The sequence below is a fragment of the Falco naumanni genome, chromosome 9 (assembly GCF_017639655.2).
Source record: "Falco naumanni isolate bFalNau1 chromosome 9, bFalNau1.pat, whole genome shotgun sequence".
Lineage (NCBI taxonomy): Eukaryota > Metazoa > Chordata > Aves > Falconiformes > Falconidae > Falco > Falco naumanni.
In genome coordinates this window covers 17,997,793-18,023,202 of record NC_054062.1, presented here as the reverse complement: position 1 = coordinate 18,023,202, position 25,410 = coordinate 17,997,793, and the positions used below count along the sequence as shown (strand labels likewise).

The window sequence follows — 25,410 nt, the reverse complement described above, 5'->3', positions numbered from 1 at the left end:
ATGGTGTGTTTCTTTGCTTGGATTTAAGGCAATCAGCATTTGGATTGTTTTTTTTAGATAGTTATGGTTTATACTTGCATATTTTTAAGAATATATGTATATACTCAGAAGAACGATCTGAAGACAGAAGCCATCCTGACTTTTTCAAGACCTGTGCTATGAAGCTACGCTTTCAGTGGTGTTGCTACTCTAAGTATCAAGCTGTTAAACGAAAAGAGTCCGGTCATTTGTGCAACGAGAATCATTAATGTGCCTGTTCTTCACCTTGTCTCTTGGCCTCTGTTCATCCAAAAATCTGTTATTTGTTTTGTCACACCCCCACCCCACCCCCCACCTTAAAATAAAACGTTTTGATATGCTGTTGTTGGAAAATAATGGGAAATTCTCTCTATGTGCAGAAAAAGTAGAAAGCCCTTTTCTATATGCATGTCATTATTTTTCCTTGGACTTTAATATTAGAACCATGAGGAAAAGGAAGACCTTGTGTGTTTGTACCTCTAATTATCAATGCTGAGGTCTGGCAGCTGACTGGTTTTAACCAATGCAAAAAAAGGCACTGTGTAGTAATTGGTTGAATGACTAAAGTTAATGCAACTGTCATGATGGGGACCTTCTACATATCTGCACTTGAGTTGTAATTTTTGTTAGTGCTTTGTAAAGTGAATGAGTAATGAGTATGGGTAATTAAAAAAACATAATTGACATAGTGTAATGGAAAAATGGCTGTTATGGAAAATGTAGGAGTTTTTTAAAGATCTTTGTGATAAATATACACAAATGGAATTTCACCATTCCTCGTGGAGTCCATTGATTTTATGTAGGATTTCTCACTATGCAGGTGGCCAAGTACTACCATCTTTTAAGCGAATGCTTGTCACAGAAACAAAAATAGATTTTCCTACTGAGAAAGTGATTATAAATGAAACTTTCCTTGCAGCAAGTTCCAGATCATGCAAACTGTATTGATCCCATATAATACTGCCTGAAAAACGTCATACTGATGGCATTGGATTTGGATTTCTACACTTCAGTAGGCATAATTAACCCCAGTATGATGAACTAGAGCAATACCAGTTTGTTCCTTCTGTGGAGGAGGTTAGCAGTCACAGGGAATTACAGGTTGTATACAAATCAGCATGCATAAAGGCAGTTATTCTGCTACTTACATACAGGGGAACTGGATACATTAAGGACATGAAATAGTAATTTTTCTCTGGTTGCTATGCTGTTCAACCTACAGCTGGAGTGGTAGGTGTGATTTTGAGATGCAGATGAATTGGAGAAGTTCTAGAGGAGCGAATTCTAGAAAATGACATGTGGGGAATGCTAAAGTGCTTAATTCACAGAAGAAAAGCCAGAAGGCAGATGTTTGTAAAAGCTAAGTGGAAAGAGGAAGGGAATTGCCTGTTTTCTATAGGACAGGAAGCAAATGTTTAAGTTAAACTTAAGGAAAAAAATTAAGTTAGACATTTAGAAAAACTTTTTAATAATAAGGATAAGTCAATACCAAAACAGATTGTGCGAGATTGTCCACTTTATTCTTGAGTGGAAAAAATGTTGTTGTATTGTAGTCTTCATTTTACTTTTCTAGGATTTTTGGATTATTTTGGAGCCTGGTTTTCTTTAAAATAAGTTAGAGGGAGGAATTGAATACTTGAATGAAGAGGGACATTTTACAAAATAAACTATTACTTTGTTAATGGATAGAGTGAGGCTTATTTAAGAGCATGCCTTTGATTAGTTGGCATGTGAAAAGTTGTCATGAACATCCTTGCTGTTTCTAAATATGCTGCCTTCTGTAAATGCAAAGCACTACAAGTATAAGAGTGTGATTGGCATATGCAAATGGTTTCTTAATTTATTAAATATTCCTCTTGATTAGTCATTGAAAAATAATTAGAACTACAGTATGTTTAGTAATTCTGTTTTATTATATGTTGTGGGGGAAAAAAAACCACAGCGAGATTCTACAATTAATGTAAAAATGCAGGAAAATCAAATGCAGATTCTTAGAATTTTTGTCAGGTGCCAGTCAATACTTTATGCCTGGAAAATAAAAATCTGGCTTTGTGGGTTTTTCAGATCTTCCTTTGAAAAAACTAATAAGAAACCTTCTTAGTCTATCACTTAAAATTTTGGTATGAGAAATGACCTCTTGATCTCTTCTGTATTTCTTTTTGATATCATAGTGCTCGCTGATTCAGGTTTCTGTAAGGTTGTCCAAATTATTTTTCCTTCTTTCTTAATGTGTTCAGCTGATCTCATCTGGGATATCTGAAGAGCCTTTCCCTGCTGTAAAGGTTAGGCACAAGCTCTTGAGCTAGAATAATTGCTTCTACTTGTATTTATGAAGGATTTGATCTTACAAGTTTGAAGCACAGTTATGGATCCTTTTGTTTTTAAAATAAAACAAATTTTCATAAAAGATGAAAAGGTGATGGAGCAAAATTTTGCAACAATGGAGAGAACAGTCCTTGACTGACACAGAAATACTGATATAGAGACGAATCCATATGGCAAAATATGCTCTGTATATTATATTCAGATATATCTGAAGCAGAAATGGCAAAATAATCCAACATTTCATAAAATTCTGAATAGAAAAATGGCACTAAATGATATAGGGATAAATGAACCTCTTCACAACTCCTTCTTTTATTTAACAGTGAATATTTGTAATACTGTGAATGTGCCTTATGCTTTGTTTTTCCTAATGTACCTGTATTACAAATCAGACCTCCACCTGTCCATCTGCCAGCAGTTTTGTGGATCTTCATGTTCTGCTGATGACAGAAAACACCCAGTGACTTCTCTGGTTTAAATTAGTTCCCCTTTCTGAATGATTTGACAATACTAGTCTTTTACAAGAAGATACAGGAGATGACATGACTGCATTTTCCACAGATCTATAAATATTACAACCAGGAAGGGCCATTTTAATAACTTGCTCTTATGTCTTACATGTTGCAGGCCATAGATTTCATCTGACTATTCCTTCATTTTGGACCAATAATTTCTGACTGAACTAGAGCATACTTTTTTCTTTTCTTGAAATGCAACAGTGTAAATTTAGTCTCTGAAGTGGTAAATATAAATGTCACCACTGTAAATTCTAACTCAATTATATTTGCCGTTGTTTTATAACAGTAGTATAGTCTAGGGAATATAGATATCTCTCTGTTGCATGTTTCAGTTGCCCTGTGTTGACTTCAGCCTTTAGCCCTTAACTTTCTGCTATGTCTGTCTTCTAGATGAAACAACCTGTAGTGCCATGTATCTTTCACATAAGCTATTAATGACTGATGAGCTTGATGAGTGACTAATCTGTCACTGATGCTTCTGAACGTCTTTTAACTGCTGTGCAGCATCTTGACTTCTTTCTGTAATTTGGTAGTTCTGTTTTACGGTTTATAGAGAAAGGAAATGTTCTCTTGGTGTGCACCTCTAATTCTTTGTAGGTTTTGATTATAACCCTGCCAACTAAAAAAATACTGTTGTGTTTATGAAAGCTAGGGTGCAATTTAGAATAACAATATAGAACATCATCTGCTCCCCTGTGCATTCTGTTCAGAAAGCTGGAGTCTAGGTGTGATAAACCTGTGGTACTTAAACAGACCACACAAATTGTTATGTTTTTCCTGTCATCCCTGAAGATTTCTCAGCAATGAGCAAGGAGTGGGGTGCAGCATGTAGGCATCGTTCTGGCTATTCCACTTTTGTGACTAAAGAATGTGTAGTCATGTTGGCTCATCTACATTTAGGTTATTTGATAAGATCACTGTTGATCACAGAGGAAAGCTGTGGCCATGAATACCTGGCTTTATATGATGGAGAATATTGCCTTTGATTTGGTAAGAGATTATGTGAAAGAAGTACTGCTTAGTTATGTGTTATTTATGGGATTTGGTATTTGATAACATTTGGAAGGAAAAAAGATACTTAAAAGTTCTCGGTATGAGTCAAGAAACTTAAAGTAATACTACTCTGTCTTGCTATGTATTTATTTTAAATAAACAGCCCCTTTATTTTACTGTTTTCCACAACCATTATTACAAATCAATGTGATGCTCTTATTTATTCTTTACTTTTTTCAGCGAAGTGCAATGCTTCAAAGGCTATCTACTCTTCCAAAAGAAACTATTTATCAAAAGATTATCAGCCTGGGTGGCAAGGGAAATTGTTTGCACTTTATTAGTGCCAAAGGGCTGATCTAATAAAAACAACCCTTGTAAGTCACCTCCATTGCATTATACAGCCAGTGAGAAGGCAATGGTCATGACTGCAAATGAATACTTGCGATATTTCACACTTCTTGAAGCAAAAGAAATGTTCTGTGGGTTGCTATATAAGGCTTTACATCTGTATATAAACCATATGACAGCACTAAAATTATTTTCATTGGCATTGTATGTATTACTGCCTTTAAAAAAAAAAAAAAAAAAAAAGACTTCAATCTAGTACAAACTCTCTAATATAAGAATACAAGCTCCTGTAATCAGCTTTACTAAGGTTCTGCTAGGGGCCCAGCACCAATATTAGCTTGATTTCAAAATCATTAATGTGCAACTTAGACCACTAAGTTATAGATTGATACTGTGTTCAGTATTGTCTGAACAATGTAATTAATGCATAAAGAAGACAACACTGGAAAACCTCTCTCTCGTGCATGTAAATATGAAAGTATATCTTTTTCATAAAGATGTTATTTATCAACAAAAAGAAATATTATGAACTTTAACTGCATATGCCTTTTGCTTTCTTCAAGCGAAAGTTTTCTGTGGCCAAGCACTGGTTCACACGACAGCCCCTGGCAGGAGCATATTTAACCTTTTCCCATCGCCATCTCTGCAGCTTCTCCGGTCTGCAGCAAGGGAGGAGCGGGAGTTACCAGCCTTGCTTCTCGTCACTCATGGCTTTGCTTGTGAGCTGCACCAGCATTTGTATAGCGCTTACCCGGAAACATTTCTTTTGGGGAGCAGTATACTGCAGCATTCAGACCAGCTCAATGTATTGGGGTTTATTTTTTCTCAGCTGTCAGCTGACTGAGTACGTGGGGGTTGGTTGTGTTACCAGCTGTTTAACTGCTTTTCTTATTTCGATTCAGAAACACAAAATATTTTATTTATACTGATTTTATGCCTTGAAAATGTTTTGAAGTACAATTATTTGGACAGCTCCCCATATTAGAGAGCTTTCTTTGTCCCTTTTCATGAAAACTACAGGTGAAGATCTTCTGTAGAGGAATGAAGTTGGGTTAATTATCATTGATAATATACAGCTGTGGGCTGGCTTCAGGGGCGGTGGGTTGGCTGGTGTAGACAAGGTGCAGCTGTGGCTGGTTCTGTTAAGAGGTTGGGCAGCCGAGGAAGAGAGAGAGGAAGAAGCAAGAGGAGAGAGAACACATGCACTGGATGAGACGAGGAGAAGGCAGCAGAGGGACTGGCATGAAGAGTTTGCTGGTATGAGATGGTAAAAGACCTTGTTGCAGTCAACTAGTTTGGAGAGTGCTGCGACAATCTTCATTTAAGCCACCAGGGATTGGGACAGGGTGGCTTACAGTGTGCCTAACAAACTGATGCTGGTTCTTGCAGGACAGATGTAAAACCAAAGAGTTTGTGTAGACCTTGTCTCATAAATTTTTCTTTCTTGCTCCTTTGTTTTTATTTCCTTTCCACATGTTTATAGTTTTATGTTTGGAATTACAGACCTCTGTTAATAAGTATGCAATTAGTGTTTGATAGGAATTTGAACATAAACAGTTTGCAGTGGAACGTGGTAGTGAATATTTTTATAATTGGTGTATACAGCTTCAAAGACAGTAGGATAGCAGATACTGAATTCTTGTTCAGCTAGACTTCTGGAGAGAAAATTTAGCTGTGACTTGGTCAGCTTTTTCAGCATTGCCTCTGGACTTAGATCTAGTCTATTGATTTATGAAAAAGCCTGGCACAAAACAGAAAACCCCAACTGCTGCTTTTTTTCCTATTGAGATACTTTATCTTTCCATGCTATAGTGAAAAAGTTGAGTGTTTCTGAGTATATATTTATAGTTATCATTGTTGTAACATTTTGAAGAGTAAGATGGTTAGTTTTCCCAGTGGAGTAAGGCCACCAGAGATGTGTGTTAAGGCCTGAACTGTAGAACGTAATCATAAAAGATGCAAAAAATGGGATGAATTAGTGAAGCTAGCATGCTGAAGATACTAAGCTCTTCCAGAAAGCTTTTACGTTAATAGATTATTGAATTTCATCTGCTATTTTATCACTCTGTATAGATTAATGTGAAGTAATATAGATGGATGGGGGAAAAAGGTTCTATTTCTCCATTAAATGAATTTCTATATGTAATGAATCTTGAACTATCTATTATCACTCAGAAAAAAGTTATAGCAGCTAGTGGTGTTTAAAATGTCAGTATAGTAGCTGTTGAAAGAGCAAATAAAATTTTAAAATGGGAATAGAGTACGGTGTGGAAATCATTATTTTGCTACCGTACAGATTCATGGTTTGCTTGCATCTTGAATACAATATGCAGATCTCTGTTGCATCTCAGAAAGGGTATAGGAGAATATAAAAGATATATGAAAGGCAGCGAGCAAGGATTTCTCAGGTGGGAAAAGGAGCAGTGGAGAGAAGGGAGGGAAACACCACAGATCATTATATGTTGAGTGGGATAAAGCACGTGAATAAGGTACTGTGGTGGTTCGTTGCATCTGATACCAGACCTAACGATGTCAGATGATGGCCAAGAGGTAGATCAGGACAAAACCAGTTGAGACGTCTCTTCATATATGTGTGGAAATCATTCCTGGAGGATGCTCTAGATGCTGAAAATTTACGTGCGTTTACGTGGGCAAGCTCCAAGAAGAAGCATTAATCCAAAACCCAATACAAAGGCACATCTGGCTGAGAGTGTCCCTGAGCTGGAAGTCATTGGGAGCGGTGTAACGCTGTGGGAAGTGGCTGTATTCAGATTCTTTCCTGGGTATGCACTGTAGGCTGCTGTCAGAGGCAGGGTGCTGGGCTGCATTAGCATTTTGATCTGACCTTTTATAGCTGTTCATATACGTTTTATTTAGTTTCTGCATAGTTCAGATGTTTTGCTTTTCAATGTCTCATTACTGAACAAGAAGGACAGGCTGGCAGGTATGCTTATTTAAATTTATAATTTATGCCTTAATTTCTCTTGATATAGAACAGTTTTCCCGCTGCTGTTGCAGTCTTATTTCAGAATTAAGATGTAAGGCAATGGCAAAAGAAACAAACAAAGCAAAATACTCTCAAACAAGAAACCCTTTATGCTGGCTCCGATCCACTTTGTGTGAAGGATGATTTACGTTATATGTAGTGTTTACTTGCTACTGAACTAGAAAAAATAGATGACTTGTGATTGTCTAGGGGAAGAAAGCAAACCAATGACACAGAATAATCAGCATTCTAGTTTTTATGAGCAAAAATAGTGTGACAAGAAATATAAAGAAGGACTTGACCCTTTCCCTCACTGCCAATTTTCTTTCCATCCATAAAGAATCTATTGGCATGTTGATGATGTGTGTTCTATTGTGTTGTTTCTGGTTTATTACAGCACTGTTTTTTCTCTTGTAGGTTAACAGAACCGTCTGGATATTTAACAGATGGACCAATAAATTATAAATATAAAACTAAATGTACCTGGTTAATTGAAGGATAGTAAGTATTTATTTTCATAGCTTAAATTTTCTGACAGGTTGGTACTGTGTATTTGAGATCTAAAGGACTCCTCAAGTTGAAACTGCATCTGGACACAATATAAACAGTTTTTGGGGTTTTTTTGTTTGTTTTGGTTTTGTTTAAATGTTATAAAGTTTTAAAAAAAAAAATACTATTGAAGTAGGATTTTCAGGATTGCTCAATGTTGGCCAAATTCCATTCCCATTCAAACTGCTGGCAAAAGTTAGGCTGACGTTGGAATTTGGCCAGTGCTGCAAGCTCTCAAAACCCTGTGGTAAATTTGTTGCCCATTTGAGTAACTCTACATAAGTTCCAAATGTGGTTATGGAATCCTATTATTTACCTCATTATCTTACACATTTATCTTCTTTATCTCATAAGTGATAAATCAGAAATAGCTTTGAGTACAGAATTCTTCAGTCTAATGACAATTATTCATTTACATGTTACTCAAAAGTTAGTGCTTCTGTAAAGTATTTAATTTTCTATTCTAGTTTTCCTTGTGTACTTAATTTAAAAATCATATTGTGCCCACAGTTTGTGCAGTTTAGATGTCTTGTGTCTGTTGCTAATTTTTCAGTTTATGCAGCACAGAAACACACAGGCATGCACAAAGAAATAACACGATATATGCACTAATACAGCTAACTGTTAAAGGCTCAAATTTGTTAAATTTCATCGGGACGTTTTCCCCCAGCCTATGGGTTGTGATTCTGCTGAAGAATTTAGTTAGGTCTGTGTTCTGCTAGTGTTCTAGAATAAAATTGCTGCTTCTGTGTTTCCGTATTGTCATAATCTCAGTTACCTTCCATGTCTGCTCTGTCACCGTAGTTCGGTAATGATCTATCTGACCTATTTTTGGTATGCTAATACACAAATAATAATTTAAGCACAACAGCAAAGTAGTTAAGGGTAGTTTGCAAAATCTTTTAAGTAGCAGCTTCAGTATCTAGATGACTAAGCTATAGCTGAATATGTTTATGGTATAGGTAAGCAACTTTTTCCCCAAGCTAGCTCAGGAATATTTGCACTGCACTACACTATGCTAAAGTGGAAACATGCCTCAGGACTGTATGCAAACTCTCCTTTGAAGCTGGTCTTCGCTCAGTTCCTCCTCTTTGCAGGAGATCGTAGAGTGGGTAGCTGGAGGAAACAATATGCTGCACAGTATGTGGAAGAGTAATGCAACCCAGTAACATAATGCAAAATGTCAACACACAAGGAAGCCACATATGTATAAAATACTCTCAAAAAATGAACAAAGAGCTTTCTCCAAATGATCTTTCACAAAAAAACCCAAAAACAAACCACCACCCAAAAACCCCAACCATGTTTTCCAAACTGACAAACCGCACTCAAGCCTGTTGGGGGAGCGCGGTGGGAATAAAATGAAATGAAAGAAAATAATCACTATGTTGCATGGAATGTATTTGGGAGTCTGCTAATTTTGTTATATGAGAAAATTCCCTTTTCAAAAACCTTACTATCCCTATCTGCATCTCTACGAAAACCTGGTGAAATGTGACTCCCAGGTGTTGGGGAGAGGGAAGGAAAAAAAAATACCTTGCACTAATATTGCTTGCTATTTTTAATTTTTTAAAAAGATTTTTATGTTCAGTAACTAGTATAATACTGGAATGAGGATGTCTAGGTGATTTTGTCTTGAAAGACACTTTGAACCTTGTAGTACTGATATTGCAAAATAAAACTAGTATATTAAAATGGGGTATTTTAATTGCTCTAAATCTATGGTTCTGGATACTGATAAAACCTAGTGAACTTAAATCTCTTGTTAAATTTAGGTATTATTAGACTTGGACAAAGATGTTGTTTTTAAAGCTTTCTAAGACAGTGAAATACTTGCTTGCCCTAAATTTTGTTATTTAACTCTTTGGAATGTTTAGTTAGTGCTCAAAATGTTTTAATAGAATTATACTGGCATTATCAATTTTGTTGCAAGTTCTTATGAGCTCAGTACTTCTGTAAATAATATGTTACATCAATGTTCTTTTTTTTTTTTCAGCCCAAATGCAATACTAAGATTGAGATTTAATCACTTTGCCACAGAATGTAGTTGGGATCATATGTATGTTTATGATGGAGATTCAATATATGCACCTTTAATAGCTGTATTTAGGTGAGTTTATTTATTGGTCTTTTAGTCCAAGAAGTCATGTATGGACATTTTTAGTTTGCAGGGGAAAAAATAACATTGGAGGCTTTAATTTGTTTAGTAGCTTGCTTTTGTTAATATTGTGGGAGCTTGTATGTAAAGTTATATTAGATTAAATTGCAAGACACTCCTCTTTTTTTTTTTTTTTTTTTTTTTTTTTTTCAGGTGATCATAGCATAAATCCTTTATGTGGCTTGTGCTTAACTGCTGAGAGTGCATAGAGTGTTAATGCTCATAGGCAGGCAATCAGAAATGTATTTACCAGTCCCTTCCACTAGTGACTCCTGAGTTTTAATGCGCGTTAAATGTGGCACTGGCCAATAGTGATCCTACTTAAGGGAGAGTTGCAGTCTGTGACTCGGGCAAAGCTGCACTGTGTGTAAAGTATAAAAAAAAAAAGTCACTAAATGCCTTCTAAGTTTCTGTATGAAGAATGAAGAGACTTGTTCAGGACACTTGATGCAAAGGCTATCTTAAGCACTGATCTTGTAACATATTTCCTTAGATTACTGAACTGGATATCGTTGTGACTAAGTCATAGAGGGTGAAATTTTCAAGTTCTTCAAAGTCCTGGAGGAGAGCTCAAATTTTGCTATCAACTGAAATGATGGAATTTTTCCTTTTTTATGTTATCATTGCTTGTAAGAATTGCTACGCAACTAAATCTTTTTTCTAATATTTGTTGTCTAGAATCATAGTATTACTTTGTAGCAAGGTTTAGAAATAAACATAAAATGAACAACAATAAACAGCAAGCATAGCAACAAATACTGAATAAAGACTACTTGTTTGCATTTTAAATGGCAATAAACCATTGAGGTTACGAATTAGGTCCATACACTGCATTTCTTATGCGTCCAAGAGAGAAAAAACAGGTCATGTGACTTTTATCATTTTTTTCCTCCATTCCTGGACTTTGCCAAAATATTTTGGTTTGTTTATTCCTACCCTGCTGTTAAAACTTTAGGAAGCATTCCAGAAAGAATATTCTGTACAAGTGGGCTATAGTTTATTAGAGAGAAGGCAGAGGAACCTAATCCTCTGAAGTCAGTAGAAGTTTTATCTTGGGATATCTATTGAATGCAAAGCTATCTTTTAAGAAAAGAAATAGACGAAACAAACAGAAACTGTACGTATATACACACGTGCTCTGTGGGGCAAAAACGGTATGTAATTTTGTGTGATGAAATACTGATCACGCTGCTGGCGTTCTAGAAATACTAATTGCATAAATGACAGTGCTTTCTCCTATGGGAACAAAGCTCAGGTCATCCCTCTTTCGTGCCCAACTACAGCAATCTACACCTTTTTTCATGATTCTCCTGAATAGTTACAAAATTGCTTGGCTGGTTTTTGTTTTCCCCAGATTTGTTAAATTTGTTGAGCTGTTATTCGGGAACCTGAGGTGTAGCGTGAATGGAAGGAAAGAGGAGGTTCCTCTTCCTGTGTTTTTAACTTCAAAAGTCTTTCAGTTTATTGATTGTTAGCGTTTTCCCTAGGATTCATATAACTTTTAATTTATATTTGTGATGTGGCACTGGTTTATGCAGGTGATCCTTTTTCTCACTATTTTAATATATTGCTTGTTTTTCCTACTTCAATCTTTAATTAAGACTAATGTTTTTACATAATTCTGAAGTTTTAAAGAGTATTTTATTTTCCATTGAAAATTATCTTTCCATGGAAGTTACTTAATTATCATACTTTCCAGGTCTGAAATTCTTTAATAACATAAACTTCTAAAGGTGCAAATATTATGTAGAAATAGAATTTGTGCTGAATGACAGTGAGTGTTGACCACCTGTCTGAAACATTTATATATTTTTCCAAAGTTAAAATAGGTTTTAAAAAATAGACTGATAATGCATGCACCCTCAGAATAATCTGATATGAAATTTTTCATTACTGTGTGAGAGAGGAGGTGTTTGTTTCGGGTTTTTTTTCTGGAAAACCCTACCTTACCTTGCAGAGGTATGGACAAGTTTTATACACATTTTGTTATTTGGTTTTTAAAAATAAGTTTGAAAATGAGTTTTATGTTTTATGACTTACCTTGTCTTTATAATTAACAACCAGAATAGCTAACTCCTGCTGTAATGTTTTGTTAAAATTTTTTTGTTCTCTTAAAGACTGATTAAAAACATTATTCTCATTTTCTCTTCCAGTGGTCTAATAGTCCCTGAAGTGCGTGGAAATGAAACTGTTCCTGAAGTAGTTACTACATCTGGCTATGCATTGCTACACTTTTTTAGCGATGCTGCTTATAACCTAACTGGATTTAACATTTTTTACTCGTAAGTATTTTTTGAAAAGTAATTACTTTGTTATTTGGCCTATCATTTCTTTCAGGAGAATGGGAAACCCAGGGAAAATGTTTATCTATGAATTTTATTAACAGTGTAAGAGTTATACTCTGTGGTATGTTTCTAAACCCAGGGAGCTGGGGTTGTAATGAGTTGTCATTAAGGTACTAGTGGGGAAAAAAAAGAAAATGAGATAAAATACATTATTCTGAGTGAAACCACATGCCCATTCCAACAGTATGTTTTCCTTATGCCATAAGGAACTAGAATGTATCCCTTCCAGTATTTATCCAACACATGTAGTTGTCATATGGAATTGAAGGGAGATTGTATCTGCTGTCACTTCTATTGAACTAGGATCATCTGTTGCTTGATTCTTCTTGCTGAATATATTTCTATGGCTTTTGAAATCTTTGCTGAAGTCCTGCTTTTATTTTTGTGCCAGCCACAAGGTTTTTATACCATTTCTTCTCTGCTTCTCAGGTACTTTCACCTCCTATTTTCCATCTTGATCTCCATTCTGCCTTCATAATTCTTACCTGCACTGTCTTTTAGTTTCTCTAATGGCAAAGTCTATTTGGATACAACTATGCTTGCTTTCCTCCAGTCTGCTTTTCTGTGTCAACAGCTCTGAAGCTGGATCTGATGGACCGGAGCCTTTTCCTTGTTACATGCAATAAGGGTTAATTGCAACTTCTGTCTTATTTGGGATGTGCTTGTGGCACATAATTCAATGTCTGTTCATACTGGGTACTTTGGTTCGAGGGGATTACTTGGTCCTGTTGGACCTGTTCCTCCATGTGATGGTTTTCCCGTGATTGAAGATATTCTTGTTCCTTTCTTTTAATTCCTTCAGATTCTGAAATACCAATTTTTGAGATGTGGTGGCCAGCCCTGCACTTCAAATGTGGAAGTGTATGTAGTATTTTTGTCATATTCTTTATGAATTTAAAAGTCCTATTTGTGCTTCTGACCATAGCTTTGCTCTTGGCAGACATCTCTGTTAAATTGTCTATGGAAAGATTGTTTCAGTAATTCACAGCGTTTTTGCCTACTTTTTACCAGGTAATAAATAACTATTCAGAGTTTGGGAAACCTCACTAACTTGTTGTTTGGGAAATGGCAATCTAGAAGGCTGAGTATTTCTAATTTTTGTCAGTTGACGTCAGTGAAATCCAGTCGCCTGGCAGACTTCTCTACCATAATTAGATACATTTTTCAGTTATCCTTGAAGCTTTTATTGAACTTTTTTTATTTGTCTTGGGAGCAAATGGCAACATAACATGGCATTCTTAAGAAGTGAATGTATGTGTTCTGCATTCTTTTATGACTTGGTAATGTGCGTGCTACATATCATTACCTATTTTTTCTGGAAGATTTAAAATAAATGCAAAAAAACTGCCAGTTTTTAATTCCATTACATGTAACTCACACAATTTTATGTACTCTTTTTTTTTTTCTGTTTCTTCTATTGCAACAAATAATTTTAAATTTTTTTAAAATGAGTCAATAGTAACTTTTTATGCTGAAGTACCTATGATTGCTTTGTGCGGCTGCATTAATGTTCTGTCTGTCACTGATATGTTGCACTCTGCTTCTGTTACCCTTTTTCTTCCTTGGTTTGATAAAAACTTCTCTGGGGTTAACTTGATCTTTGACTTCACCTTGACAGACCACTCATATTCCTTTATTTTGGGGAAGACAGAAGCACAGCATCTGGGACCGAGATGCCGTGCCAGTTGCAAACAATAGTTACTCTTGAGTATATTTTATGTTCCTTGGAATCAGGCAACCTGCTTCCAACTCTGCCGATTCAGTTTTTCTCATTCTGTTTGAATCCTTAATGAAACTTTTGGAGTAGGAATATGTCTACTTTTAAACTGGTGTGTCTATGACTGTAAAGACTTACTGTTCATGTTCTTTCAGAACACTGTTCCTGTCATGTCAGGGGGAGAGGTTCCTCACAGCTGTGGTATACAGCAGTTAATGCAGTCATCAATGATTTTCATGTGATGTGTGTTACTAGGCAAAACACCTGGGACATTGCAGTTCAAACATGGAATTTTCTTTTTCGGTAGTGTAACAGAATCAGTCGTCTGAGGTGTGAGTCTTTAGAAAATGAAAAAAATGTTTTTAGGCTGTCCTACCACAACTGTGTTTGGCCAAAGGCCGCGAATGAGCAATGCCTCTCTAACTTCTTCAGTTCTTTCTTCGCTTAGAAAGAGCAAGGAAGGCTATGAAATGGTATCCAGCTCTCACATCTACAGGGAACAGTCTGTGTTATGATCAGGGGTTTGAAATAACAGTTTACGCTGAGTTTCAACCCAACCCTTTCCTGTAAGTCATCAGAAAAGCTTTCAAAACCTTTTAGGACTTCATCAGGTGCATACTGCCTGAGATTCTGTTCATGGAAACTCTTGGACCCACATACTTCAATGTTCTCCATCCCTCCTCATCTCCAAGGAATTGCCTGCGTTTCTGGAACTCGTTTGCATGATTTTGCAGTCTGCTTGCCTGTGATCTCAGTGTTTGGTAGGGTGTATCACAGAAATGCTAACTCCCATAACAGTCACAGACTTCTTTCAGCCTAATCTTTCCTCTTCTTGCATCTCTGACTGTGGCGTTAAGGTGGTTTTATTATTAAAGATTAAAAGCATGAAGTGTTACTTGTAAGTAGTTTCAGGTACTTTCATTTTTCCTTACTCAGTTTTTCCAATTTTATTGCCCTTGGATGTTAGACATACTCTTTTGTAGCATGGACCAAAGCCATGCAGGAAAACCCTTTAACTGTATGTATGTGGTAGAAAGTTTAAGGGTTACTGTTCAGTCACTTCCAGTGTGGATGTTCCTAGAGATGGAGCTTTTGGAGGGAATGACTAGAGCGCTAATACTAGAACATAGGAAAAAAAAAGATAGTGATCTGTCCAGACAGGGTCTGTCCTGCTTAATGTCAATACTTCTTGTTAAAATAAAAGATGTTTGTGATCATGACTGCGTGGTTGAACACCTTTTCGCTCGCTTGCCTGTAAATTCATCATTAAACTTGTGTTTTCTCAGTACATAGAGGTTTTTTTCCCCAGAGAAAAATAGTCAGATAAAACCACTGTCATCATCACTTGGCTTGTCATTTCCCTTATTTTACATATTTTTTCCAGAATTAATTCTTGTCCTAATAACTGCTCAGAACACGGAAAGTGTACAACCAGTGTGTCCATACCAAGCCGGGTATACTGTGAGTGTGACAAGTATTGGAAAGGAGAAGCCTGTGATATTCCCTATTGTAAAGCCAACTGTGGCAGTCCAGATCATGGGTACTGTGATTTGACAGGCGAGAAGCTGTGTGTTTGCAATGATAGCTGGCAAGGTAAGGTTTTGTTATTTGGAATCAAATTAATCTTTTAAAAAGAACTGCTTTTAGTGCATTCTATCTAGTATACCTATTAGGATCTTTAAAGAAAAAATGTAAATGAAAAAATAATTTCTGGAGTAAATTTTCATCTGGACCTACTACATATGTATAATGCCAGAAGAGGCTTACAGCTTTGATATTTTCTGTCTGAAGATGCTGTAGAAATATTTGGCCTGAACTTTCTTGTGGTGGACATCAATTTTTTTTTCAAATTAATGATCGGAGAAAATAAAAAAAAAAATAATTGAAAAAATAAAAAAAATGAAGGGTTCCGAGCACTTCTGAAGACAAGTTCCTCCATAGCCTAACTTTCTCTTCCATGTGCTTTATCCTGTTACGCAAGAAATACCATTTATTTCAGTGGAACCAAATATATAGTAAGGTGCTACCCAGTAAAACTGAACACTATATCTGCTGCTCTTTTTGGTTGAGTTTGGATTCACGCATAAATGACCTGTATCTCAGTGTAGTCATTTCTTTAATGTCTAGACAGATTTGATTTTCCTCCCCCCTTTCTTAATGTCACATGATCCCATCATGTTTTTAGTGCTTCCTGAAGTAGGTGTTCACTGTCTGGTCTTCCGTTGTGTATTAGTTGTATAGCTTCTCAATGAAAAATGAAGGTAAGCTGTTTTGTTACGATGGGACAAGAATGTCTATGTGGACACATACTGTGGAGTAATGGATGTACTGTAAGCATGTGCTGTAGTTTTTCTCCTAGTATCGTAAATAATTGTTTCTTATTAAAGATCAATTATTTAAGATCCTAAATGTTTAATTCACTTACTGTAATGATGCTAGATGTTTGTGAATGTTTACTTTTTATCCTTTACCACTGCTATTAAATGTCTCAATTGGATTAGCTAGCTATGCGTTGAAATTGCCATTCTTCTCTTAAAAGAAATACTAAATAATGTGGGGCTATTTTAGTTACATGCCCTCTTCCCATTACTTCCTGTGTCTGCATTTGTTTTATTGCTGTTTCTTTTTGCATGTCCAAGGAGATGACTTCTTTTACTGGTATTAGCTGTCACACCTGTTAGAACAAAGACACTATGAAATTTAATACATTTCTTAATAATTAATGAAGTTGTTCATTAAAAGGCAGTCAGTGCACCCACAGAAAGGAAGCGGGTTAGCAATATGGTCATTGAATGGAAATGGTGCAGTCTTGCTACTAAGTCCTTTACAACCTTCCATGATTGTGGTGTATAAAAAAAAGATCCAGAAAGCTTAATCTTTGTAAGGCAGTTGTGAATAGAACTTGCAGCAAGAGTTACACCCTTTCATTTGTGCATTACGTCTGCCATTTCAGATAGCTGTGTAAGAAATGGGGAAAAGTCACAAATCTTTGGAAAAGCTTTTTAAGCTATACCTTCATTTACTATGCTACAATCTTCAGAGGTTTTGAGCGTGAAATAAAATTAGAAATCTAACTTTGATTGTTAGTATCTTCTTTTCATCTAGCATTTCTATGCATGCTAGCTTCCTGTTGTTTCCTACAGTGAGTAAGATTATATAGAGATAACTTGCTTCGTAGTTCCTTGGTTTTCCACTGATCCTACATAGAATTCAATTAAGTTATGTTTTCATTCTGTGACAGATGAGCTGGCTTGGATACATAATTGTTTTTCTTTATTAATTACAAAACAATACCAAACTTTCCTTGAGTTTTCTGGGTGACTACCTGCTTCTCTGTTCTATTTATTTATTTGCATCCATATACTCTATATTTTCAAAACAGACATATGTGGGTTATTTGCAATGCTGGAATCAAAAATGTTTTTACTTATCTTACTCTTGCTGTCTACCAAGTTTTTCTTCTGTTTGGTAATTCAAATAAAGTGGCTAAAGTAGGGTCTTGGTTTCTATGGTTTTTTGAAGATAGTTGTATGTTTTTTTAACTTTTTTTTACATTTTGGGATTTTGATTATGTTAATGCAGTTCAATCAGGTTTTTTAATATATGGAATTGATTGAGAATGTACAGTAAATAAAATCCATGGTTCAGGACATTAAAAAAAAAAAAAAAAGGCCTTTCACATTTTACCCTGCATAGGGTTTCTTTCTTTTACAATGATTTTACCCTGCATAGGGTTTCCTTCTTTTACAATGATGCCATCTTGTGGATGCTGCGAAAGGAGCATCTTTGAAGAAAATCTTAAGAATCTGAAGAAGATTTAAGAGGTATTCTGAGGAAAGAGAACACTCTGCTCTTTGGGAGAGAATAACGGTTTTGAGTAAAAAGTAGGGTCCTCTTGTTATTAGATAAATTTTGTGGAAGAGTGATATTGCACTTATTTCCAGCTAGCCGCTAGCTGTACAAATATAAAATGAAGCCATGCAATAAAAACTTTTAGACTTGGAAAGCAAATAATAACCATTTTCTTTTTATCAAAACATACATTTTAACAAAAATATACCTGTTAAATGTACTTCTTGTTACAAGCAAAAATATTATTTTTTAATAATGCCAATAATGTTAATAATATTAAATGTTTCTGAGATGGTTGGTCTTGTAAGTATATACAGGAAAAAAAATATCTAGTGTTTACTTGAAATCTGGTAAACTAAAAATATTCAGGCAACATAAGTGGCTGAAGTTTTTCCAGAAGAGTGATTGTTGTTATGGGTACTGCATCATATTATGCTGTCCCATTACTGGTTAATCTGTCTTGATCTTCTAAAGCAGAATACATTGATGCCTGCTCATGCAGGCAGTGAATGTAACTCAGGGAGGAAAAAAAGATGCCTTAACACTACCAACTTGATCTCTTTTTCTTTGCTAGGCACAGGTGAAAAAATCATGGACACACGGCTGTGAAACATGGTGGCTTTTGTGCTATTTGAACTAAGAAGTTGAAAAAGACATTTTATCGAAAGATGTTACCTTTTGCTGAATGTTGAATTGTAGAATCATTAAGGTTGGAGAAGACCTTAAAGATTCTCAAGTCCATCCTTAATCCAGAAATCCCAAGTCCATCACTAAACCACACCTATACATTTTCTTACATACTTCCAGGGATGATGATTCCACCACCTCCCTGGGCAGCCTGTTCCAATGCTTGACCACCCTTTCAGTGAAGAAATTTTTCCTCATACCCAATCTAAACCTCCCGTGGCACAACCTGAGGCCATTTCCTCTTGCTCTATCACTTGTTACCTGGGAGAAGAGACCGACCCCCACCTGCCTGCAACCTCCTTTCAGGTGGCTGTAGAGAGCAATAAGGTCCCTCTGAGTCTCCTTTTCTCCAGGTTAAATGCCCCCAGTTCCCTCAGCCGCTCCTCACCAGCCTTGTGCTCCAGCCCCTTCCCCAGCCCCGCTGCCCGGCTCTGGACACGCTGCAGCCCCTCCATGTCCCTCTTGTCGTGCGGGGCCCAGAACTGAGCCCAGGGTTCGAGGTGCGGCCCCACCAGTGCCGAGTACAGGGGGACGGTCACTGTCCCGGTCCTGCTGGCCACACTATTTCAGATACAAGCCAGGGTGCTGTTGGCCCCCTTGCCCCCCTGGGCACCCTGCTGGCTCCTGCCCAGCCGGTGTCAGCCAGCCCCCCCAGGCCCTTTCCCCCCAGGCAGCTCCCAGCCCCCTGCCCCAGCCCGCAGCGCTGCCTGGGGCTGGTGTGACCCACGGGCAGGGCCCGGCACTGAGCCTGGTTGAACCTCATGCAAGTGGCCCCGGCACATCGGCCCGGCCTGCCAGGGAACAGGTGTTTTACAGCCAGCAAGTTCTCTTTGATGCCAGGGACGCTGTCTGGGATTGTTGGGCTGTAAATAAGAACCGGAGATTTCCGAACAGTCAACTTTTGTCATGGGCTTGACAATTCAGGATAACTGGAAAGATTGTAAAAAGTTCCATGTTTTTTAAAAAGTGGACTATCTTTGGGCATACTGAAAATGTTGCTAACTCCTATGAATGTGTGGAATGCTTTTAAAAAGTAATATTATAGGTCTTGTTGATAGAGGTGTTCTCAAATTTCTTCAGGAAGCTTGACATAATACTATGTAAAGGATATAACTAGCCTGCCACATATCAAATAGGTTAGAAACTGTTTTACAGAAGGAATTCAAAATATAGCTACCTGTAAAATATGCAGTAGCCAAGTGCTTAATTGGAGATTATTCCAGTGACCAATTTTTGTCTGATGTTAAACAACATTTTTTTCTTAATAACAGATCTTGGTTATTACATACAACTTTTTCTGGTGAAGTTTTCTGTTAGGTTAGTATGATTCACTGTGTGGTAAATAAAGGAAGATAGTCTCATTTTAATGAGCTATAAATCATCCAGTTCAAAGTAGTAATTTAGAAATTTTTTTTTTTAATACGACTTAATGTAAAGTGATCTGGGAACAAAGACTGCATGCTGTGTCAGCGAAAGAAAGGCTGTTTTAGGAAGCAGCGATTGTTAGAAGACTTGCAAATCACTGTAGGTGAGAATTTTCATGAGGAATTTGGAGTAGAGAGGAAGTGACCCTTTCTGTATGATAGGCATCTGAGAGACAATATTGGATTATAGCGCCCACGATGGGGGTGAGCCTGTTAGGGAGGGAGTATGGCTCAAGTCATGCCACTAAATTGACGCGCTCACTAGGAAGCGATCTTGTGATGGGGAGATTAAGGAGTTAGTGGTGAGTAATGCTTGGTGGGAGTCCTCACTGAGAGCTCCTGCACAGGTACCATCTACTTCTTCTCCCTTGTCCAGTGGGATGTGGGGATGCTCTTGGTGCTGGCACCTTTCGTACTGGGTGCAGGCATGCAAAAGAAGAGTTGAAGACTATTGAATTTAAGAGAAACTTTATCGGTACTTTGGTCTCTGAATATCAGTACTGCAAGCAAGAAGGGGATCTGCTAGGGAGGAATTACAAGGTGCATTTACTTTAATCTTTAAGAGGATCAGTAGGGTTCCTTCAAAGCAAATCTGGTTCTCCACATGTACTTTGTTTTGGATTATGTTGTGAGGTGGTTTGAAAACACAGGAACTGCATTCCTTGTAAATGGAACTACATCAGAAGATGAGCTCCAGAGCTGCACGTAATGCACGGCAGCCACAAACAGGTGTTCAGTCCTAGGGATCAGATCTAGTCCAAAGATAAAACACCAGTAAAAATTCTGAAATGTGTATAGTTAGTTGTTTCTCCCCACAAATCTATTTCTAGCAAATAGAGATGTAGTGGAAGACCAGATTCTGAAATCAAACTAATTAACTTTGAAATATGTCTGTTGGCAATTAAGGCAGCTTCAATTTTATAATAGCTCTCTAGGGAAAAATGAGCCTTTATGTAAGGAGAAAAGTAAATGATAAAAGTATAAAAGGAGTGCTATGACTGCTGCAGTGTAAAATTCAGTATTTTGTCTTGCTCATTATTATGGTGTTAGAATAAGCACAGTCTTGAGTGTGGCCAGAACTACGATGTCAATGTGTGTCTATACTTGACTTAGATTGTCCTTAAAGGACTAGCTAGAGTTGAGTTCGTTCCCACTGCTTCAGTGGAAGGCTTTGAGGTCATACTTTCTTGTTTGGCTCACCTTATTCCTCGATGCTGAGATCTGGCAAAGCTGTGCTTGTGTCGTGGTGGCTTATTGAAACCAATGGCAGAGGTTTGAGATGTGAGCTGAGGCAGTGACAGGTGAAATGCAGCACTGGAAAGAGCTTGTGCCAAATGCTGAGAAGTCTGAAATTTAAGGTTTCAGCCCGTTGTGCCTGGACGTAATTGAACAGAAAGCATACAAGTATGTGCATTCAGAGAAGAGGACCTATGATGTAACATTCAATTTGGACAAACCTGTTTTTGGAAAGAAAAAAAAATTTTGACACAGGTGTCTTATAACTGTTCTGCCCTGTGATAATGCCCTCTTGGTCTAGATTTTACTTTTCACATCTTCTCCTGACCAAGCATCAATTCAGTCAGAAGAAACTGCAGATTTACAGACTGGGAGGTGTCTTGTTAAAAATATGTATATCAATACTATATATGCACATAAAAACAGAAGCCCAAGGAGTCCTTTTCTCCCCCAATTTTAAGTTAAAATCCAATTTCTCCACTCCATATTTGTGAATTTCATTATGCGTATCACAGAAATGAGAGTTGTCTAAGGAAATTTTGCGTATACCGAATTCATAGGAAGGAATTAGCTTAACGTGAATTGTTATTTCATATATACTGGAAACATCTTCTTCAGTTTTGTGCTCAGATTGAATTTAATAATTTTTCAAGCATCCTTTGTACAATTTGTTAGCAAAATATAGCTATCATAATTGGAAATTTAGTGTCTGGAAATTGTGTGGGAAAATGTAAGTAGCCTTACTGCAAAAGAAAGAACATCACAGTTAAATGAGAAGCCAACTTCAGTTTTTAAATACCTTTGTAGTGTCATCTGGTGTTTAGTGAAAGCAGATTTAGTAAAATTTATTCGATTAATTTCAATAAATGATTCACTGCATTAAAAGTGTTTGAAAATACTTTGTATATGCAATTAGGCTGAGATCTAGAAAGGGAATCCCTTACTGTTTGTGGGTTTTAATGAAAAATGTATTTATGACCTTCTAAATATTTATTTAGAATGCATGCATGTAAATGTAGCAAAGTAGAACATGCGAACACCTGAATAAACTAATGAACAAAAGCAGGACTAGGTCCTGAACACAAGAAGGAGCTAGATAGTGCTGATCTCCCTGATAAGGGAAGATATTAAATTTAGTTCATTAGCTATAGCACCTTTATTTAAGAATAGTAAGTGACTCAGGCTGCTCAGATCTCTTTAGCCTGATTTCAGCAGTGCATACGGTTCTAGACCGTAACTTGAAGAAAGAAAAAAACATATGGTGTGATTGAATAGTGAAACAGCTGAAATGTGGATTTTCATGTGTAGTTAATACTAAAATAATTTGTAAGGAAAGTGACAAGAAAATGTGAAATATTTTCTCTGAAACTCAGCATTTGATGGTAGGAAATAATTAAAAGTCAGGGAATACATAAGGGAACAGTAAGGGGAATGCAGCTTTTTAATTGTGAAATGTGAGTGGGTGTGCTGAACAAGTAACAGGATGGAAAGATACCAGTACTACTTAAAGACTGATCTTGGGACTGATCTTGTTACATAATTTTTATAATCTACTCATAAGACTGTTAATGAAATCTGATAATATAATGATGGGAGTTTCATTAAATATGAAGGAGGATCAGAACATCCTGCAAAAAAGGGTTTGAGTAATGTGTGGGTTGCAATTACTCCAGTATAAATTGTAAATTCATACATTTAGGGACTGAGTATTACGAATTTGTTTTTTAATCTTGGATTGAAGTATGGAAGGTGACATGGGATAACACTTCCTTGCCTATCTTAATTAAAATATGAACTAATTCATATTCTGATTTTTGTATGCTGTACAAACTATAGACTGTAAAGTGTCAAGTGCGCTAGTAGGATGATCAGTCACGGAATCTACATGAAAACATTAGTACTATACTTCATTTTTGTTACTACACTTCTATGAATGCAAATTGAATCAGGCTCAGAGGGCGAACCATTAAGATGGTGAGGGCTATGGAAGATACTAACAGAGCGTGGTTTGTTAAAACTAATGAAATGAAGGCTGGGAGGCCATAGCATTGCTGTTTGTAAACATTTGTGGGGTGTATAGACAGACCAGCTCTTGAGGTCTGGTGGTAATTGGGCTAAACTGGTCATCAGTACATCTGGCTTGAAGGTTGGAAGTGAACTTTTGACAGAGCAATGAAGTTCTCTGAAACTTGTTAGCAGAAATATTAGAGCTTGATATCCATTAACAAGGAGTCTCAAAATCTGTAATCCAGTGGGTACTGTCAACTACTGCTAATCTGAAAGGTCCCTGTTTCTTTTACTAAGTATGAAGCAAAACATGTTTTTGTTCAATACTATAACAAATTTCACGCAGCACCTACCAAACAGTGTACTTGTGCTCAGTCATGAAAGACTAGGAAAGCTTTGCATGCCACGTGCTTCCAGTAAAGGCTGCTGTGGCATCAGCCCTTATTCTTCTGTACCAGCCTAGCTGGTCTGAGGTTTGAGACCTGAAATCAAACTGTTAAAGGGTGCTGTTGAGTCCTGTGCACTGATGACAGGCTGCAGATGACAGGCAGTGCAGCCCTTCGGGCTTGCCTGCTCAGACTGACCCTGCAGATTCCCCAAGGCCGGATTGTCCTTGAATGATCCACTCTTCCTGGCTGAGGAAAGAAATGGCACTGAATAATAGCAACCAGATGGCATTCAAGAACTGCATCAGCTTGTGTGCGTTAGGATTTCGCACTGCTTCATTCATGGAGGAGGCTGAGTCCTGGCACAGCTTGCTACTGTGCTGCTTTAGCTGGAGACCTGTCCAGGACCTCTCTGTCTATCCTTAAGTCTCATTTGGAGCAAGATTATTTGCAGGAGGGAGCAAATAATTACATCCTGTACGGAGGTTGTGGAGCTGTGCAGTGAGAGCGTAACAGCACACCTACTATTAGAATGCTGGTGAGCCATTCTTGAACAACATCTATCTTTTCATTTACAGAGCAACTTTATATTATTATGTAGTTACTATCTCATCTCTTTCCTGTAAAAAAGGCGATTTACTGCTTAGTAAAACTTCCAATGGAATTTTTATTGAAAGTATATTCAGATATATTATCTTTTCTCAAAATATTTCTCATAATATCAAATTCATTATCATATGAAGATTTTGTTGGGTACTTGAGAATAGTAAGATTTGGTTTGTATTTGTGGTGGCTGAAAAATTGTGTTAAAGCAATAATTCTCAACTCAAACGATCAGGTATTAGATACAGAGTAAATAACAAATTATTTAAATGCTTTGATTAGGTTGTATGAAAAACAGGACTGTGACATTCATATTCAACACATGAATACTTTTGGGTTTTTTCCTGTGATCCCTAAGGAGAAGGGATTAATGTTGAAGACAGTAGATGATGATTTCTCATTAGGTGGGAATTGATCTTATGACTTGAACTACTGGAACAGATTTTTGCTTTGGCAGTTCATTACACTCTTCAATAAATAGAAATTAGATCCTCTCTCTTGTGTTGTCTGTGTAAATCGCTTTTTTTAAACCTATAGAATTCTTACCCACCTTTGAGGATAATTTTATTGACTTCCAGCTCAGGCTTATGAAGTTGTTTGCTGTTTTTAAAGCTTCACCCCCCTGCCCCCCATCAGTGGATTGAGTGACACATTAGGAAGATAAGAAACAAATTCAATTTTAAATAAATGAAGAAAAATAATTTTTGCATAGAAATAATAAAACACATTTTTCATTATCTTTGTTCTGCAGCTCTCCATTGCATGAAAGGTGTGTATTTAGTAATAGTGATTTTTCTCAAGAGAAAATGTATTTATGCTGATATAAAGGTGATATTACATGCTATATGTATTTCAGTAGGAAATCAGTAAATTGGATTTGTATGTCCTACATTTACCATTGCCTTTGTAAGGCAATAACAAACCACTTGCTCTTTAAATGATGTTTCAGTAGGAGTCAGTATTATTCTGTTGCTTTGTTTTTTTTGAACTATATGTTCCATTTTTGTATTGATTGATACATATTGAGATAAATCTATGAATGTTTTACACTTTAACTGCAGAGGCTGTCCTGGTGATGCAGTCTTACTTGTGTTGGTACAACCATGTGTACTCGGGCAAGGTGAAACATGTAAGGGAACGCATCCAGATTAAAAGTTAGCCTGGCTAAAAATAAAAGCAGTTTTTAACCTGTATGCATTCCTTTGTCTGGTTCATGGAGTAGCCATGTGAAAACCGGTGCCAGTAGCAATGATAGCTG

General features: G+C 36.8%; 1 protein-coding gene across 2 annotated transcripts in view; it reads left to right on the top strand.

Moving 5' to 3' along the window:
* Positions 1-25,410, top strand: part of ATRNL1 (attractin like 1) — a 526,081-nt gene that overhangs the window by 37,120 nt on the left and 463,551 nt on the right. For both annotated transcript variants that reach the window (XM_040607278.1, XM_040607277.1), the window contains exons 2-5: positions 7,606-7,689; positions 9,734-9,847; positions 12,049-12,177; positions 15,342-15,550. In XM_040607278.1, coding sequence (XP_040463212.1) covers positions 7,606-7,689; positions 9,734-9,847; positions 12,049-12,177; positions 15,342-15,550 — 536 coding nt within the window. The remainder of the gene's footprint in view (positions 1-7,605; positions 7,690-9,733; positions 9,848-12,048; positions 12,178-15,341; positions 15,551-25,410) is intronic.